Source organism: Carcharhinus amblyrhynchos, chromosome 21 (genome assembly GCF_965287045.1).
Source record: "Carcharhinus amblyrhynchos chromosome 21, sCarAmb.v2.hapA, whole genome shotgun sequence".
NCBI lineage: Eukaryota > Metazoa > Chordata > Chondrichthyes > Carcharhiniformes > Carcharhinidae > Carcharhinus > Carcharhinus amblyrhynchos.
In genome coordinates, this window is record NC_137344.1 from 19,464,419 (window position 1) to 19,484,769 (window position 20,351).

At 40.6% G+C, this 20,351-nt stretch overlaps 1 protein-coding gene across 2 annotated transcripts in view; it reads right to left on the minus strand.

Annotated features, from left to right (window-relative positions):
* Positions 1-11,077: 11,077 nt before the first annotated feature.
* Positions 11,078-20,351, minus strand: part of gaa (alpha glucosidase) — a 57,031-nt gene continuing 47,757 nt past the window's right edge. For both annotated transcript variants that reach the window (XM_080209583.1, XM_080209584.1), the window contains exons 17-20: positions 15,098-15,196; positions 13,544-13,708; positions 12,725-12,877; positions 11,078-12,120 (exon numbers count right to left, since the gene is read on the minus strand). In XM_080209583.1, coding sequence (XP_080065709.1) covers positions 12,058-12,120; positions 12,725-12,877; positions 13,544-13,708; positions 15,098-15,196 — 480 coding nt within the window. In that variant the 3' untranslated portion in view covers positions 11,078-12,057. The remainder of the gene's footprint in view (positions 12,121-12,724; positions 12,878-13,543; positions 13,709-15,097; positions 15,197-20,351) is intronic.

The following is a 20,351-nucleotide window of genomic DNA, read 5'->3' on the forward strand; positions in this document are numbered from 1 at the left end:
TCAATATGGCACTTTGCAGTCATCTAATCGTTGAAATGTCACAGATCTCCTGGATCCCCTTGGGAAGTTAAAAGATAAATAGTTGTATTGTTACATACCACCCACCTGGAACAGGAGCAGAAGTAGGCAATTAAGCCCTTTGAGCCTGGTCTGTCATTCAATAAATTTACGGCTGATCTTCTACTTCAACACAAGCTTTCCTTAACTATATCCATATTTCATGATATTTTTAAAAAAGAAATCTATGGAACATCTTGAACATATTCAATGATTTAACTTCCACAGCCTTCTGACACAGGTAATTCCAAAGGTTCACCATTCTCTAAGTGATGAAATTCCTCCTCATTGAAATCCTAAATGGCCTGCTCCTTATTCTCAGACTGTGTCCCCTCGTTCTAGACTCCCTCCTGTTGATCTTTAAGAATTTTGTATGTTTGAATGAGATAATCTCTCATTCTTCTAAACTTTAGAGAATAATGCCCAGTCTATTTAATCTTTCCTTGTAGGACAACCTTTCTGTCCCAGGAATTGGTTTAGTGAACATTCATTGTACTTCTATGGCAAGCATATTTTTCCTTAAGTAAGGAGTCCAAAACTGCACACAATGCTCTGGGTGTGATCTCATCAAGGGTCTTTTACTCCTATACTCAAATCCTCATCATAAAGACCAACATACCGTTTGCCTTCTTAATTCCTTGCTGTTTCTGCATGTTAGTTTTCATGGAACACTCAGGAACAAGGAAAAGTTTATTTATTTGTCACAATTAAAGCTTACAGTTACACTAATGAAGTTAGTGTGAAATTCTCCTAGTCGCCACAATCCACAATCCAGCACCTATTTGGGTCAATACACCTAACCAGCACACCTTTCAGAATGTAGGAGGAAACCAGAGCGCTCGGAGAACTTGCAAACTCCCACAGACAGTGACCCAAGCCGGGAATCAAACCCAGCCCCTTGGCGCTGTGAAGCAGCAGTGCTAACCAATGTGCTACCACGCTGTCCCAAGTCCCTTTGAAATTCGACATCTCCCTGTCTCTCCTCATTCAAGAAATACTCTATTTCTGTTTTTCCTACCAAACCTCACGTATCTCCACATCATGTTCCATTAGCCAAGGTTTTGCCCACTCACTTAGCCTCTCCCAATCCCCTTGAGGTGCTTTTGCACCCTCCTCACAACTCTCACTTCCACCTAATTTTAAATCATCCTGGAAATATTATATTTTACCTCAACATCCAAATTATTGATGTAGATTGTGAATAGCTAGGGCCCAAGTACTGATCCAATACTGTACCCCACTAGTCACAGTCTGCCAAAATGAGTCATTTATTCTTACTGTCTGTTTTCTGCCCATTCTGTTCTCAATCCATGCCAGTATACTACCCAAATTCCGTGCACTCTATTTTTGTTCACTAACCTCTTGTGTGGGACCTTATCAACAGTGTTCTGAAAATCTAAATATATCATGTGCCTTCTGGTTCTCTTCTTTCTGTTCTGCTAGTATAGACAAAAAGATCCTCAAAAGACTCCAGCAGGTTTGTTAAACATGTTAACCTTTCATAAATCTATATTGAACCTACTCAATCCTACTATTATTTTCTACCTGTTCTGATACCAAATTCTTTATTATAAATTCTGGCTTTTATCCTATGACTGATATTTAACAAATAGATCTCTAGTTCTCTGTTTCCTCTCTTCCTCTTTGTACTTTTTATATTAGTTACAGTAACTGTTATATCAAAGGAACAATTAAAAAGCTAGTGGGATTAGCTACAATTGAAAAGTTACTGAACGTAAATAAGGAAGTGATTATTAAGAGAAATCTAGAAGAAGAAGAGACCATCAGCATCTGCAATTTCCCTCTAAATCGTCAACTATCTTGACTTGGAAGCATATTATCATTCCTTCATCATTGCATGGTCAAAATCATGGAATTCCTTTCCTGACAATGCCGTGGGTACTTTCATCATGAAAGTTTCAAGAAGGCAACTCACCACCAACATTTCAAAGCCAACCCTCCAGATTAGGCTGGAGTCTCCAGGAACTGAACATCAAAGTCTAGGACACAACTCTGAGAAGAATCATTGAGTATAGAATCGCAGCAAGACCTGGGGGTGCAAGTGCACAAGTCTTTGCAGGTGGCAATGCAAGTGGAGAGTGTGGTGAAGAAAGCCTATGGTATGTTAGCCTTTATAGGAAGGGGTATAGAATATAAGAGCTGGAGTCTAATGTTGCAGTTGTATAGAACGTTGGTTAGGCTGCATTTGGAGTACTGTGTCCAGTTCTGGTCGCCTTACTACCGGAAGGACGTGGAGACTCTGGAGAGAGCGCAGAGGAGGTTTACCAGGATGTTGCCTGGTATGGAAGGACTGGGGTATGAGGCAAGATTGAAGAAATTGGGGCTCTTTTCCCTTGAAAGATGGCGACTGAGGGGGGCTCTAATAGAGGTATATAAGATTATGAAGGGTATAGATAGAGTAAACAGAGGTAAGCTATTTCCTATAATAGAGACAAGTAGGACAAGGGGCCATGGACTTAAAGTGAGGGGGGAGAGGTACAACACAGATATTAGAGGGAGGTTTTTCACACAGAGGGTAGTGGGGGTATGGAATGCTCTGCCAAGTAAGGTGGTGGAGGCAAACACACTAGAGTCCTTTAAGAGTAACTTAGACAGGCACATGACTGAGTTGGAGATGGGTGGATATAGGAGATCTTTTTAAATAAGGGTCATTAGCATTGGGGCATCCCTGGTAATGTAAATCGGTATAGTATGATAATAATGTTTTTTCTCTTTTCATTCACAGGTTTTAAGTCGGTTTACCTCGTGTCCAACGAGGGGCATATACGCGATGGGTCGTACTGGGGCTGCTCTTAGTTGTTCGAGATTGGCCTAGTGCTTCATGTCGTTAGTGTGTGCCTAAACTGGACAAGATACTGGGCAAGACGACAGCTCAGTGACTATCGCTGATTGCTGTGCAGACACATGGATTTGGGCCGGTGTCTGTGGGAGTTTGCGCATTCTCCCCGTGCTTGCGTGGGTTTTCTCCGGGTGCTCCGGTTTCCTCCCACGCTCCAAAGATGTGCTGTTAGGCTGATTGGCAGGAATAAATTGTCCCTAAATCAGTTTCCCTCAATCTGGATGGCCATAAAACATTAGACAGGGGTCGTGGGTAGAGAGGTGGTGTTGAGATGGTGGCGTGGGCTCATTGGGCCGAAGGGCCTGTTTCCCAGGCTGATTTTGTTCTTTGTTATTAAAAATGATTTTTTTTGCCATTTTCTTTGGACATTTCTCTTTACTAAATACAAGAATGTTGAAAATTGAGGGAAAATGGTTCATTGGCTAACAGTTAAGCATCATCCAACTGGGTCGTCTTTTTGTTATCAAATTAGTGTAGGGAGATGGTGTGTCACAGGGATGGATATGTTGACAGGTGAATAGCCAGAATGTAGGGACAAGTATGTGATGACAGCGCTCGGAATACATTTAATCACAGTTTGGCAAACCTACCTGTCTCAAGGGCAATTAGGGATGGACAGTGCCACCAACATAGACCATGAATATATTGAAAAAAATCAATTGCAGTATCATATGATTAATCACTTCCTAATATGAACATTTGTTTAAAAAATGTTTTGTACTCTTCCGATCCACTACCTTATTTTTACTTATCGTGTTTTTGTCACACTTTTGTCCATTATAAATTAGTGTTTATATTTAGAATCATGCTACAATAACGCCCTCCCCCCAGTGATGGTCTATCAGCTCCTCAGCCTGCTCTTGCAAATTCAAGTGACATGTGAAGAGAGTATTAGAAGTTGCATAAAACTAAAATATATTGTGGTTACTGACCCAGAAGTAGCAGTGGGAGCAATTTGAGATAGCTTAATGCCTTTGTATAACAATGAAACTATCAGCATAGTAGTAGCACATATTGCTGAGGCAGAGAGTTGAGAGTTCAAGCACCAGCATGAACTTGAACTTATAAAGCAGGCTTGTCCAACATGCAGCATCTAACCTGGCCTATGGAAGGGAGAATGACCACCATGGGTGGTGGTGGTGGTGGGGAAGGGTTAAAGAGAGTGACTAGTAAGCAGATGGAGTAAGTATTTAATGGTGAAGAAGAGTCTGTTTGTTGGTGGAAGAGTGCGGCTGCCGACTGGGCAGAGAACGTCTGCCAGTGGGTTGGTGAGACAGTGGCCTGATTACGTGGTGGTGGGGAAGAGCAGCTATTGGTGCAGGGACACAAAAGTGGCTGCTGATGTGGGAGAGGGAATAAATGCTGCTGGGACAGATCATTGCTGCTTATGAGTGAGAGTGTTCGTGTGACTGAGTGAGAGAGGTGTGCGTGTGTGTGAGTCAACGAGTTGTGTGTGTGTGTGTGTGTGTCTGTGTCTGGCTCACTTCCAGTTTCAGGGTTTGCACTCACCTTCACCCCCACATACCAACATACACATCAACTTACACAGTGTAAATGGGTAAGGATGATTAAGCACCTTAAGATTGATGATGAGTCAGACAAAACAATTTGACCCCTCTCACACTCCTAATGACTATTTTTTTGAAATTGCTTTATTTTTGCTTAGCAAGTTGCTTCTTTTCTTCATTCCTACACACTTTATTGAAATACATGTTTAATGTTTTGCCAAACCTTAACTTTCTGAAATTTGCTCATTGGCTCCTTGAGTGAGAAAAAAAATTGAAGTGTGGCACCTTGCACAAAACGGTTAGACAAGGTTAATTTAAGATTATGTTTCAGTACTGGGCGACTCTTGCATTGCCAGAGGTGCTAGCTTTAAGATATGGCACTAAAGCCTCAAAGAGACACAGAAAATAACAGCAGGAGACCATTCGGCCCTTTGAGCCTGCTCCACCATTCATTATGATCACAGCTATTGAGTCCAACTCAATGGCCTGATCCTTTCCTCTCCATAGAAAATAGAAGCAGGAATGTAAAAGATCCATAGCATATCTTCATTTCAGAATTAACAAAACAGATTCACTGGCCATCTCATTGTTATTTGTGGGACCTTCGCAGGCCACTGTGTTTGCCTAGATTGAAACAATTTCTATACATAAGTATTGGCTTTAGGTGTTATGAGGACACAAAAGGCATTGTATAAATGCAAGTTTTTTATTTATAATTGCCATTATTCCTCGGATGTGTTGGTGTTAATTCCATCAGTAGGTTTCATGACAACGCCACAGGCAAAATTTTCTCTCATATCGGCAAAGTAAGGCCACTGCGGCATTGATGGCCTTTCACATCATATAGGGCGGGACTTCATGCAAAAAGGCAGCAGGCAGGGCTTTCATGACATATCACTGGCAGGTGGCCTCTGAATCACATCAGCACTCCAAAGATCTGGGTGCCATTTTTAAAGGCCCCCATAGCACACAACATGCATACTAGGGAACAATCTTCACCCAAGTGCACCCAATAGCAGCACCCTCTGCCCCTGGAACTGCACTATGTGCACATTGCTCTCCTCAGCACACTGTTCGTCAGATATATGCCTTCTAATACCAGTTGTGTATCCTGCCGCTTTGACACCACACACATTTTTTGACGTAGGGTATGATTCTGGCATATTGGCCCAAAAATGATATGCAAATATATAACCATTCAGTTCCTGACATCGAATGGTGACAAACATGTGCTGCCACTGACAGTGGGAGAGGATGATCACTTCATACTCTTACGTGAAACACAACTTTGGCCATCTAGTGCTATTTTCCATTCCTACTGCCAACATGAATGGGAGCAGAAAATCCCGGCCTATAATCTTGGAAAAATAAGAATTGAAGTACATAAAAATTAGATTGTTTACCTAGTCAGGTCCTGTTCATTTTATACAATAGACTATGGCAGACATACAAATTTAATCTGACTTCATAAAAAAAAATGACTGATTTATTCCACAAAAGTGAAAAATGGGAAACATAGCCACCAATAAAGAAGCATGGAAATTTCTCAAGGTTTTGGTATACACTTGCTATAAAACTCCTTGGTGGGATTTTCTGTCCACAGTTGCTCTAAAACTAGAAAATCCTGCCTGAGGTCAACGAACCTTTCCATAGTCCCCCCCCCCCCGCCCCGTGGCGGGCGGGACTAGAAATTTGTACCCCACCCCATGTGTACAAGTTTAGCTTACAGACAAGGATCAGAAAAAGAAACAAAATTATCACCCCCTCCACTTACAGTTTCATGGACATTATAATTGTGATAATTTCTTATTGACATGCTATTTGTATTATCATATTCCTGTTGCCTTCTTAAAAGAAAGCAGAGCATTATTCTGAAAATGTATTTACTTAAGGTCACCACACTATCAAAAGGACGTGACAGCTTTGTTGAAAGTGCAAAGAAAGTTCACCAGGATGCTGTCTGGTCTTGAAGATGTTGACTATGAGGACAGGTTGAATAAACTAGGATTGTTTTCACTTGAAAGACGGTAGCTGAGGGGAGACCTGATAGAGGTCTACAAGACTATGAGAGGCAGAGACAGGGTGGAAGTATCAATTACAAGGGGGCACAGATTCAAGGTGAGAGGGGGAAAGTTTAAGGGAGGAGTGTGGGGTAAGTTTTTCACGCAGAGTGGTGGGTGCCTGGAACGCGGTGCCAGGGGATGTGGTGGAAGCAGACACATTAGCAACATTTAAGAGGCATCTGGATGGGTGCAGGAATAGGGAGGAAATAGAAGATTATGGACTGAGAGGACAGAATTTTTTTAAGCTAGAGCATCATGATGGGTACAGGCTTGGATGGCGGAAGAGACTGTTCCTGTGCTGTACTTTTCTTTGTTCTTTGTATTCATCATGATGTGGTCAATGTGTTGACGTTGTGCACAAGTTTTACCAATGCTTTAGGATTTAAAGGGGAATTGTTTGCAATACAAATAGCATTTTCAAATGATAGATTTGTATCAAAGCAAAGCTAATTGAAAACACAAAAATACCTCATATACGGCAGAGATTTGCACAGAAATGGACTTGGTTGTACATCCTGCTGAAATGCTCTACTGCAATGGTTGCAGGTCGATTAAGTTGCTGGGAAACAGGATTGAAACTCTCCCCTTTTAAACATTCGAGGAACTCTACAGGATGTTTGTATGAATGGAAGATATTAGTTTTCCGCAATAATTATTGAGACACATTATTACATGATTGGAAAAAATGATAATAATTTAGGGTTAATAGGTTCAGATTTGATTTTAAAATTGGCACTTAAAAGCTGTATAGATAACAATACATGTTAGAGTTCATATTTAGAGTAATTTCAGCTACCAAAAATATGTTTAATGAATTCTCCAAAATAGTTCCCAAGCTGGCTATTTGAAATGTGACCTGTCCATGCCTTTAATTCAGAATACATTGCAGCTTGTAGTAATCAAAATCTCTTCCTTATCTTATCTCTTGTTACCAATATCAAGGTGCTTTGAGATTTGCTCTCAGTAGTAAGTGAAAGCTATTGTGTTTTCTATTCGCACACTTTATATAAGTGAAGTGATTATGACTCTCTCCTAATCTACCTGCAAATAAATCTTTTTTGATCTCTGTGCTCCCAGATGAGTCATTCCAATCACCTTCAACTATTCGCTTTGTCTACTTGGGAGCCAAGCTGCACAAAGAAACCACAAAATAATGAAACCTTTGGAGGACTACAATGCCAATTCCAACTGTATTTGACTTTATGATTATAGTGTAATTTTTATCATTATTAACCCATCAACATGTAGAAATGTGAAACGCTCAATAAGGCCGCTAAGAATTTTACCAACTTACTAAGTATGAGAATTGGTAACTTCTGTCTATCATTGGAAAAAAATGTTTCAGTTCTTTTTAAAATATGTTCACAAGAAGTATACAGTGAATATGTATTCCACAATCAGAAGGGATGGCATGTGGTTAGGAGCTCATTATCAGACATACAAAGTCTCAATGCAATAATTCCACGGCAAAGAACCTAAGGATAGAACACATAATATGAATTCTTACCACACGTATAACAGATATCTCCTCCTCCTTTCGGTACTATGCGCTGGTACCATGGTGGATGACCATGGACTTCCATTGGATTGATCCGTTATTATGTACAGCAAAGTTCTGCAGTAGTTTACTATTGCCTTGAGCAGTATGGCTGACCAGGAAACTCTCTTACTTTCTCTGCTGCCATATTGGAAATATTTACAGGCTAGTAATCAACCTGTTTGGCATCATTATAAACACAACTTCCATGGCTATCAAATCCAATGTAGGATTTGAATCTGAGCTTCAGGTCCAGAGGTAGGGACACTACCCACTGTGCCACAAAACAGACATCATTGTACCCATCTTAATTTATTGCTATCCTATCTATGGAAAGAGAATGTCACTGGCAAGGCCAGCACTTATTGTCTGTTCCTAATGCTCCCGAAAAGGTGGTGAACCAGTTCATTTAACTGTTGCAGTCACTTCCATTGTAGTCCTTGGAGGTTGTGAGAAAGCTTTAAGGCCCAGGCAGCCGAAGGCACACTCATCAATGGGGTTGTGATTAAAATTGGAGATGCTCAAGAGCACAGAACTAGAGGAGCCCACATATCTCAAAGGATTACAGTGGGATGGATAGGATAGAGGTGGAGAGACTCTTCCCGCTCAAAAAAGACAGTAGGACTAGGGGGCACAGCCTCAAGATAAAGGGGAGGCGGTTTAGAACGGAGTTGAGGAGGAACTTCTTCACTCAAAGGGTGGTGAATCTCTGGAATTCTCTGCCCGTTGAAGTGGTGGAGGCTGCCTCGCTAAATATTTTTAAGAAGCTGGTTGATGGGTTCTTGATAAGAGAGGGGATTAAGGGTTATGGGGAGAGGGCGGGAAAGTGGAACTGAGCCACAACAGATCAGCCATGATCTTATTGAATGGCGGGGCAGGCTCGAAGGGCTAGATGGCCTACTCCTGCTCCTATTTCTTATGTTCTTATGAGAGTGATTGATCTTTCTAACGACTGTCCATGTGAAATCTTTTGTCAGGGTTACTGTCCCCATCCTAGTTCCTGGCAGGGGTCACAGCCCTTACTGAGACTCCTGGTTGAGATTAGCAAACAGTATTACTCCATAGTGTCCTTACTACTACACTACTACATTCCTTTTCACTTGTGCCATTTGAATGCTCTCCTTTTCCACAGTGCTATGTTCTGTTTACTCATCCACCATGCAAACTTTGATATCAATAGCACAAGCTGCATGCAGTAATCTTATGCCTGTTGTATGAATAAAGGCTGAGATTGTTCCAGCACTGCACCTGGGATCCCCTTAACTGCCTAACTCAGTACACCCACCTGTCCCTGACCACTATCTAGGCTCATATCATTTTCTAATCTTAGGAGACTGAGCACTGTGACCTGTTTCCTGGATCAAAGTATCCAGAACACAGTACCCCTCTCTGTTGCCTGCAATGTCTGTACCTCGATCTTCCAGGTGGTAGTGCTCCCATATATCTATTAGCCTTGTCCTTCTAGTGGGTAGAGGTCAAGGGTTCGATAGATGCTGTCAAAGAATGCTTGGCAATTTGATGCAGTCTTCTTTTATGTGGTGCCATGATATCAAAGACAGTAACTCTTGTCTTGTGAATTTAGCTCTTGTCGATGTTTGCATCAAGGTTGCAGTAAGGTCTGGAGCCAAGTAGCCTTGGCAGAATTCATAGTGAGCATTGGTAAGCAAGTTATTACTGCTGTTGATAACATCTTCCATCACTTCGCTGAAGATCAAGGATAGACTGATGGGGCAATAATTGACTGGATTGGATTTGACCTGCTTTTTGTGAACCGGACATGCCTGAGCAATTGTCTGATGAATGCCTGTGTTTTAGCTTTCCTGGAACAACTTGGCTGGGGGTACAGGTAGTTTTGGAGCATGAGCTTTCAGCACAAACTGCTGGTATGTTGATAAGCCTACAACTTTTACTGCATTCAATGTCTATATTCAATCAACTTAGCTTATGGTTGATATTAAAAAATGCACTCGACACTGTTCTGCAACCACATGGTGTCAGCAGATACTGCTTACTTTAACACAGTACTTTAAACTACATCCAAGCTACAACTACTCACAGTAATTAGCACCCAGTCAGGCACCAGTTATATTTACTCAAATATATTAACAAGCACTTCAATGTAAAACTATGATGGGGTTTTTTTGCTTTGCTATTGATGTTTGCAACAACTTTCAAATATATAGTGATTCTAAGAAAGGAATGCTTTTTCAATGTAAAATACTCACCCTCCTACAATGTAGTTTCAACTGAAGAAAAATGTTATCTGCCTCATGGTTACCTGCTATTTAGTTTGGAATCTACCATGGAGCCCCTTTCTGTCGACATGAAGTCTTGAAGGAAATAGATTATTACACAAACATAGACCACTATTCTTTTCAAACCCGGGCACTGACCATTTTCAAAAGCTATGGCAATTCTTTCTCTCTCTTAAGTAAAATATGCGAGATATTCTTTTATTTTGAAGTCTTGTTTAGTGCAATGAATTAGGCCGAGATGCAAATGTCATCTTGGCTTTTCCAAATTCATGAAATTCACTGAATTATTCACCCCCCCCCCACAAAACAATGTACTGTTCCCAGATCTGTAAAAACATAACAGTCCCAAATGTGCTAATGCATTCTTCTGCATGGAGCAATAAATGAGTACCTTCTGCCCTCAAAGGGAAGAGAATTAACAATAATTCACTGGACACAACAGTAGGCACATTAGGAGATACAGATCGCTCTTTCAATCGGAACCGAAACAAGTGGTTTTGTCTGTGTCAAAATAATTAGCAGATTTTACTGTCAACAGAGAATCAGATAGTGCGGGAGAACCTTTAAGTCCTGTGCTGCTTCTTTCTCTGAAAAAACTATCAATTTCTCCACCTTCCTTGTTCTTTACCCATTCCCTCACACATTTATTTAACTGGTCCAATTCCCTTTTGAAATTTCCATTGACACAGTTTCTCCTACTTCCCAGGCAATACATTTCACATCGTAACTCGCTTGGTAAAAAAAATTCTCATTTTTTCCATAGCTTCTTAGCTAATTATGTAATCTGTGATCTCTGGTTACTTATTATGCTTTATTTTTGAAGTAAAAGGAATTACATTTAAATAGCACTTCATTCAGTCACCCAGAAATATCCCAAATTTAGCACATAAGTAAGTTACTTAGAAAAATAGTTAGTACAATTGCTTCGGTGACCGTTATGGTTCTGTAGCTGATAGTTATTTAATTAAATCATGTTGCAATTCATTTCTTAAAAAAATAAGATAATTCATTTCTAAAAAACATTCTCTCTGCTGACACTAGCATGGATTTTAATAAATAATTCCCTTATCAATTGGCAGAAGACACTTTTAAAATAAATATTTCACATCTGAAGATAAGGAAAGCAATATCATTCATTGTTGTCAATCTCCTTGTTTTAAGAAACATTAAGTCAATAAACGTGGAAGACAAATTCCCATTAATCTTCATCTCCTCCTGTCATGCAATACTTTTGAGGTTCAGAAAAAATAAAATGCACAGCAATAGTTCATAAAATTGCTATAAATTAATATATCAAAAGAAAGCCATCAAATACCAAAAACTAAATCATTCTGGGAAACATCGGCGAATAGATTAAAAAAAATCCTTTCAACTGTGCATTAGGAAAAGTAAAAACTTCTGTGGCACAGGATAGGTGAAACAATGAGAATGCTGAAAAGAGTCAACTTCGAGTTGGTGTTTTCACATATTTGTGATAATTTTCTTGATTTATGACCACCACAGATCTCAAAGGAGGATCATTCCCCCCGATAACCACTTCTCCCCAATACTCAAATTACAAGACTTAACTGGAACTCCGTTCAAACACAAAATATTCTGTTTCCTTCTTATTAAATTCAATTTCAAATGATGCAAGTAATTTTGTTGAAGCATTAATCACAATCCAGTCATAAACATTTTCTTTAAAACTTTTCCCAGACTTTATCACTGGTTAACAATAATCGCCTGTTCTTTTGTGGAGACTGTCATGGTAGGAACAGGTTCTGCTTCACTTTTTTCAGAACCAAGTTATTGTGAACTGTTCTCCCATTAAAATAGACAGATTCTGCAAAGTCAGCACCTGAGAGAAAAAAAAGGAAAATCAGATACATGACATGAACAAAACCACCAAATTTGTTTGTGATCTTGATTCTGAAACAAAGATATTTTTTGTAGATTTGGTGTACAACACTATAAAACTGAATTGAACTCCTTTCAGTTAAAGAATTGAAGAAGATGAATGATGTTAATCACACAGAACTCAGATTTACAGCCTGAACTTGCCACCTACCACCTTTCTTCACCAAGTTTGCTTATTCCAGGCAATGCAGAAACAGGGCTGCAATGCAACTTTAGGAAGAAGAAACTGACAACAATTCTCATTCTGGACCATTATCCAGTAATTCCAGCACACATGCAGGGTGAAATCAACCCCAACAGTGATGTTCTCATCAGATTGCCCGTCAAAGTTTATTGTCTCAGCTCACCATTGACGAATGGGAATTTGTGTAAGATACTCTACTGTCTATGACACGATACAAGCCAGCAAGGGTCAACTTCTTCATGAGACAACAAATTTAAAGGAATAAGGAATTTATCCAAAACATTTCCATAACTAAAAATGTACTTTATTTGTGTTTATCAAGATGTTTAAAATGCTATTTAGACACAGCGCGTATCCTCACCTTTGTGTCTGTCCTGTAGGAGAAGTCTGAGATCCAGAATCCATTCACAGAAATTTTCTGTGGGGCAAATGGAACTCCGAAGATAAGGATGCTGCCTAGTTTAAGGCCATCTATTTGACTGTTCAAATGGATTATCTCACTGAACAGCATGTTCTGTGAGGGGTCAAGACAAACAGAATAGGTGCCACATAGAATCCAATGTCCTCATATTACATGTCAATTTCTCAAGCTACTGTATAAATAGAATGCATTACAATCCAAAAAAGGTACATAAACAAAACATCGCTTTGGGACTGTTTTGCATCTTAAAATAAAGTTAATAATTCTGTAACATTTCTAATTCAAAATTAATTTAAATATACAATCCTAAAACGAAATATCGAGAAATTACATATTTAATTATAAGTTAGGGTCAATTAAGTCTCTAAGGTTGCCTTTAACATAAAGCTTTCCATTTACTTAAACCTAGTTTCCACCTTAGGATTCCACCAATAATCTCCTATCATCAGCATTCCTCTTGTAGCTGAGGGGCTTGGCTGTAAATCAAGTAGATGTTCTGGTGCTGTTGATATTCTTACATGACTGCACAAGGTGCAGAGGTATTGCTAGGCATAGTTCAGTCCCATTTCTACTGGTCGCCACATTACATTTGGTTTACACTAACAACCCTTCTTATGGATTTGAAGTTTCAGGAATAAAAAAAAGCATTAAAACTCTTGGGTCATAGACTTATATGTTGTCATTTTATGTTATTCAGAAGACTGTTTCAAGTTTATATTCTGTGCAATCAATATTAATAATGAAGTGTTTGAAACTTACATTTTTGGCTAGGAAGATAATTTCAGTATAATCCCCATTTTCATAACTCAGCAGGCTGTCACCATCATCCCAGAAGAGTTCTCCTCTAGCAATTCCCTGATCAGACAATGCGACAATCAGACCAAATGGGTTTCCTCGAGAGGCAGCAGTTGTGGTGTTGGGCTCCTTGATTGAATGCAGATTTACATATAATCAATGTATGCAACCATATTATGAGAATTAAGGACATAGATTTACATTAGTGCTAAGTTGTCACTTCTGAAAATATTTTATGCTGATAATGTGCTTTGATGACACAAGTGACAGCTGTTCTCAAAACAGAGAAAAACTCTCGTCCTGGAAAATATGGAAATATACGCTTTACAGGCAGAATTTTCCCATCCCACCCGCCACGAGAATCACAGCAGGCGGGACACAGGCCATGCAAAAGTCCATTGACTCCGGGTGGGATTTTCCAGCTTTGGGGCGAACAATGCCGAAAAATCCCGCCTATCTTCTATATTGTCAGGTGACAGGATGAGGTACGGAAAATAAACACATTTTCCTATTGGCCTTCCAAATGAGCTCACACTCACTTGTAGCATGTTACAAAGTAAAATAATCAGAGCAACATTTGGTGATCAACAGGGTCTCAATGCCAGTGCTGCTTTCCTGGAATCCGAATGTACAATACAAATAGATATTGAGATCAAAGTGCTTTGAACAGATGGCTGTTGAATCCTGGTTCAGAAGAAATAAATTTGGGAACATAAATTCCAAGAAAATGTGCACTGATTGTTTTGAATGAGATGTGCATCTGCAGCACACTGCTGCCACCATCCATGTATTCGAGAAGGTTTAGAAGGTTGTGGCCAGGATCAGCACCTCTTCAGTTTTCATCTTCATTTCCTTCAGTAATCTGTGATATATCCAATCCACATTGGGTGATTTATCCAATTCAATTACTGCCAGCCTTTTCGTTAACTCATTCAATAGCAACAATCTTCCTGTTTATGGTAGCTTTGGTCAAATCCTCTCCCATAACAAACACAGGCACAAAATACTTCAGATGTGTTTTCTTCCTTTACTAATAAATTTTCATTTTGGCCCCTCATTGGTGCCATCATTCCTCTGACAACTTATTTACTGTTAACATACCTACAGAAGACTTTGGGATTCTCTTTTATATCAGCTGCCAATCTATTTCTATACTAAACAATGCAGTACATTTAGTAAGTGAATAGCATAACATTTTAGTTAGGCAATCTTAAAAATCTGTTAGTTCAGAGGATAAAATATACTACATGTCAGACAGCGGGTGAGTGTGAGTTTCATATTACAATCTGACATATGAGCTAAATGGGAAGCTTGGCTAATAAATCCAAACAAACAGCATTTACAAAACGTTAGAATTTCAGACATATAGCTTTATAATGTGACTGTTGTTATGCTCAAGTTCAACATCATCAGGGTAAAAGAGAAAGTGGAACAGGAAAACCTAATGAGCTCCAACACTCGTTTTGCACTGCTTCCCAACTTAAAATTCCTCCACAAATCACCTTCTCAGACACTTACCTGTGTAGGCAAAATGCAGCCTCCTCGTAAATGAACATTTATTGTATCCAAAGGTGCTTGCAGTATAATGTACTGGCCTTTACTATATACAGCAGAACCCTAAAAATTGAAATACACATGATCAGAGAAAGAGGTACTAAAATAATAACAAATTTATAACTACATATGCACATATAAATAATACATTATGCACTGAGAAGAACTAGCTTGACTTTAGTTAATCTAGTTCATTATTGCTGGATTAGAATGGAGTAGGTAATTTGGGTTGAGTTAAAAAATTTACTGGATACTGCACCTAAACTGTTTTGTATTTCACTGGACCAACACTGGAGTAAAACATTTTTGTGACTCTCCTCAGATTTCGTACAAGCAAAATAAAATAAAACTGCTTATTGTAGACTAATATTACTAAGCAGACAAAATGAAGTGAAGCAAAAAGATGAGCTGGACAGGCGCACAGACTTTTCGATCTGTTTTGAATGGTATCTCAGATCAGGCAGTGGCACAGTGCAAGAAGGTTTACCCAGTATCCTCAAACTATAACCTCTAGTTCTGGACTTCCCCACCATTGGGAACATTCTTTCTGAATCTATTCTGTCTAACCCTTTGATTTGATTTGATCTGATTTATTATTGTCACTTGTATTGATGTATACTGAAAGATATTGTTTTTTGTGCGCGACACAGACATAGCATATCAAGCAGAGAAGGACAGAGTGTGCAGTATAATGTACTGGCCTTTACTATATACAGCAGAACCCTAAAAATTGAAATACACATAATCAGAGAAAGAGGTACTAAAATAATAACAAATTTTGTAACTACATATGCACATATAAATAATAATTGCAGTCTGTGGGTTGGGTAGTGTTACAGTCATAGCTAGGGTATAGAGAAAGATCAACTTAATATAAAGTAGGTCCATTCAAAAGTCTGATGGCAGCAGAGAAGAAACTGCTCTTGAGTTGGTTGATACATGTCCTCAGACTTTTGTATCATTTTCCTGACAGAAAAAGGTGGAAGACAGTATGCCTGGGGTGCATGGGTTTTTTTTTATTATGCTGGCTGCTTTTCCGAAAAATGAAGACAGTGTCAATGGATGAAAGGCTGGTCTGAGTGATGGACTGGGCTTCATTCTTGGCCCTTTGTAATTTCTTGTGGTTTTGGCAGAGCAGAAGCCATACCAAGCTGTGATACAACCAGAAAGAATGCTTTCTATGGCGTATCTGTAGAAGTTGGTGAGAGTCATAGCTGATATACAAAATCTTCTTTGTCTTCAAAGAAAGTAGAGGCATTGATGGGCTTTCTTAACTATAGTGTCGGCATGGAGGGACCAGGACAGGTTGTTGGTTATTGGGACACCGAAAAACCTGAAGCTCCGGGCCATTTCTGCTTTGTCCCCACTGATGTGGGTAGGTGCACATTCTCCACTTCTGGAAGTTGACGACTATTTCCTTCATTTTGTTGATTTTGAGGAAGAGATTATTGTCGTCACGCCAATTCCTTTATCTCATTCCTGTACTCTGTCTCGTCATTGTTTGAGATGTGACCCACTCTAGTGGTATCATCAGCAAACTTGAAAATTGAGTTGAAAGGGAAGTTGTCCATACAGTCATAGATGAATAGGGAGTATAGTAAGGAGCTGAAGACAGCCTTGCGGGGCACCAGCGTTGAGGATGATTGTGAAGGCGGTGTCATTGACTATCTTTACTGATTGTAGTCTGTGGGTTAGGAAGAGGGCAGCATGGTGGCACAGTGCTTAGTAGGGATCCAAGTGCAATTCTCAGCTTGGGCGACTGTGTGTGTGGAGTTTGCACATTCTCCCCATTTCTTTGTGGGTTTCCTTTTGGTGCTCTGGTTTCCTCCCACAATCCAAAGGACATGCAGGTTAGGTGCTAATTCTCCCTCAATGCACCTGAACAGGTGCCAGAGTGGGATGTCTAGGGGATTTTCACGTTATCCTCTTTGTTGTGTTAACGTAAGCCTACTTGTGACACGAATAAAACTTCTTTTAAAAAAGTTCAGGACCCAGTTGCTGAGGGTGGAGCTGAGCCCGAGGCCACGGAGCTTGGGGATTAATTTTGTAGGAATAACGGTATTTAAGTCTGAGCTGTAGTCAATAAATAGGAGTCCGACATAGGTGTCTTTGTTATCTAGGTGTAAAAAGTCTGACAACACCAGGTTTAAGTCCAACCGATTTATTTGATCAAATAAATCAGTTGGACTTAAACCTGGTGTTGTCAGACTTTTTACTATGTTTATCCCAGTCCAACGCCGGCATATCCACATCTTATCTAGGTGTTCCAGGGTTAAACGCAGGGCCAGGGAGATGGCATCTGCTGCTGCACTGTTAAGCGAACTGTAGTGGATTCAGGCAAGCTGGGAGGTCTCAACTGATTCATGCCATGACTAACATTTTTGAAGCACTTCATAATGATGGATGTCAGAGCCACCAGACATTAATCATTAAGGCACGCTGCTTGGTTTTTCTTTGGTATCAGGATGATGGTCATCTTCTTGAAGCAGGCAGAAACCTCAAATTGGTGTAAAGAAAGGTTGAAGTTGTCCGTGAATACCCCCCATCAGCTGGTCTGCAAAGGATCTGAGTGCTCATTCGGGTGCCCTATCCGGGCCAGTCACTTTCTGTGGGTTGACCTTCGAAGGCTGCTCTGACATCTGCAAAGGTAACCTCAGATACAGGTTTGTCTGAGGCTTCCGGGCTGGAGGGTGTGCTCTCGCTGACCTCTTGCTCAAAACAGGCATAAAATGCGTTGAGCTCAGCAGAGTGGGGTGCTTTGGTGCTAATTTTACATGCCTTCAGTAGCCTGTAATATCTTGCAGACCTTGCTATAGTTGGCGGTGTGGCTAGCCTGGGACTCTAGCTTAGTCCGGTACTGTATTTTGGCATTTTTGATGGATCCCCGTACATCATACCTGGCTTTCTTGTATAGGTCGGGGTTGCCTGATTTGAACACCTCAGACTTAGGCTTCAGAAAGCAGTGGATATCCCTGTTCATCCATGGTCTCTGGTTGGGAAATGTACGGATTTGCATCTTTGGCACACTCTTCTATACACATACTAATGAAGTCAGTTACTGTAGTGGCGTACTCTTTCAGATTGGTCGCTGAGTTTTAAAATATTGACCAGTCCACTGGCTCTAAGTAGTCTCATAGGAGATCATCTGATACCTCAAACCAAACTTCCTTTAACGATTCTCCTGTTTCAGCTTTTGCTTGCAAGATGGGAGCAGGAGCACAGTCTTGTGGTCTGATTTGTCCAAGTGTGGGCAGGCAATAGAGCAGTAGGCATATTTGATATTTGTGTAGCAGTGGTCTAGGATGTTTTGGGCCTCTGGTGGATCAGGAGACATTGATGGTATTTTGTAGGATGCTCTTGAGCTTGGCCTGATTGAAGTCCCTCGCCTGTTAGAATTTTGTAAGTTTCCATGAGATCCCCTCTCACTTTCTAAATGTCAGTGAATGTAATTCTAACCAACTTAGTCTTTCCTCACATCACAGAACTGCCATGCCAGGAATCAGCCTGGTAAACCATTGCCATACACCCTCTATAGCAAGGACATCCTTCCCCAGGCAAGAACACCAAAACTGCACACAATACGCCAGGTGTGGTCTCACCAACACCCTATATAATTGCAGCAAAACATCCCGGTGCTCAAATCCTCTCGATTTGAAGACCAACATACCTTCTTTACTGTCTGCTCTACCAGCGCGCTTTCTTTCAGTGACTGATGCACGAGGACAACAAAATCTTGCTGATTTTGTACAGTGTATGCAAGAGGGTTTCCTGACACAGTATGTGGATAAGCCGACAAGAGGTGGGGCCACATTGGACTTGGGACTGGGTAATGAACTGGGCCAAGTGTTAGATTTATTTGTGGGAGAGCACTTTGGAGATAGTGACCACAATTCGGTGCCCTTCATTATTGAAATGGGGGGGGATAGGGTCACACGACAGGGCAAGGTTTATAATTGGTGCAGGGGTAATTATGATGCGATTAGGCAAGAATTAAGGAGCATAAGATGGGAGCAGAAACTGTCAGGTATGGGCACAAATGAAAAGTGGAGCTTTTTCAAGGAACAAATACTACGTGTCCTTGATAGGTACATCCCTGACAGGCAGGGAGGAAATGGCTGAGTGAGAGAACCATGGTTCACAAATGAGGTTGAATGTCTTGACAAGAGGAAAGAGGAAGTATATGTAAGGATGAAAAAACAAGGTTCAGTTGGGTCGCTTGAGTGTTACAAGGTAGCTAGGAATAAGTTAAAGAAAGGTCTTAGGAGAGCTAGGAGGGGCATGACAAGTCCTTGGCGGGTCACAGAAAGGAAAACCCCAAGGCTTTTTACTTTTATGTGAGAAATAAAAGAATGACGAGGGTGAGGTTAGGGCCAGTCAAGGGTAGTAGTGGGAACTTGTGCATGGAGTCAGAAGAGATAGGTGAGGCGCTGAATTAATACTTTTCTTCAGTGCTCACTAAGGAGAGGGGCCATATTTTTGAGGAATGCGTGCGTGATACAGGCTGATAGGATGGAGGAGGTAGATGTTCTGAGGGAAGATATATTCGCAATTTTGAAAAACCTGAGGGTGGATAAGTCCCCTGGGCCAGATGGGATACATCCTAGGATACTTTGGGAGGCAAGGGATGAGATTGCAGAGCCTTTAGCTTTGATCTTTGGGTCCTCACTGTCCACAGGGATAGTGCCAGAGAACTGGAGAGTTGCAAATGTTGTTCCTCTTTTCAAGAAAGGAAATAGGAATGACCCTGGTAATTATAGGCCAGTTAGTCTTACTTCGGTGGTCGGTAAGTTAATGGAAAGGTCCTGAGAGATAGGATTTACGACCATTTGGAAAGATTCAGTTTAATCTGGGATAATCAGCATGGTTTTGTGAGGGGTAAGTCCTGCCTCACAAATTTGATTGAACTCTTTGAGGAGGTAACTAAGTGTGAGGACGAAGGTAGAGCTGTTGATGTCGTACACATGGATTTTAGTAAGGCGTTTGATAAGGTTCCCCATGGTAGGCTCATGAAGAAGATAAGGAGGTGTGGGATAGAAGAAAATTTGGCCGATTGGATAAGTAACTGGCTGTATCATAGAAGACAGAGGGTGGTGGTGGTGGAGGGAAAATTTTCAGACTGGAGGCCAGTTACCAGCAGTGTACCACAGGAGTCAGTGCTGGGTCCTCTGCTTTTTGTGATTTTTATCAATGGCTTGGAAGAAGGGGCTGAAGAGTGGGT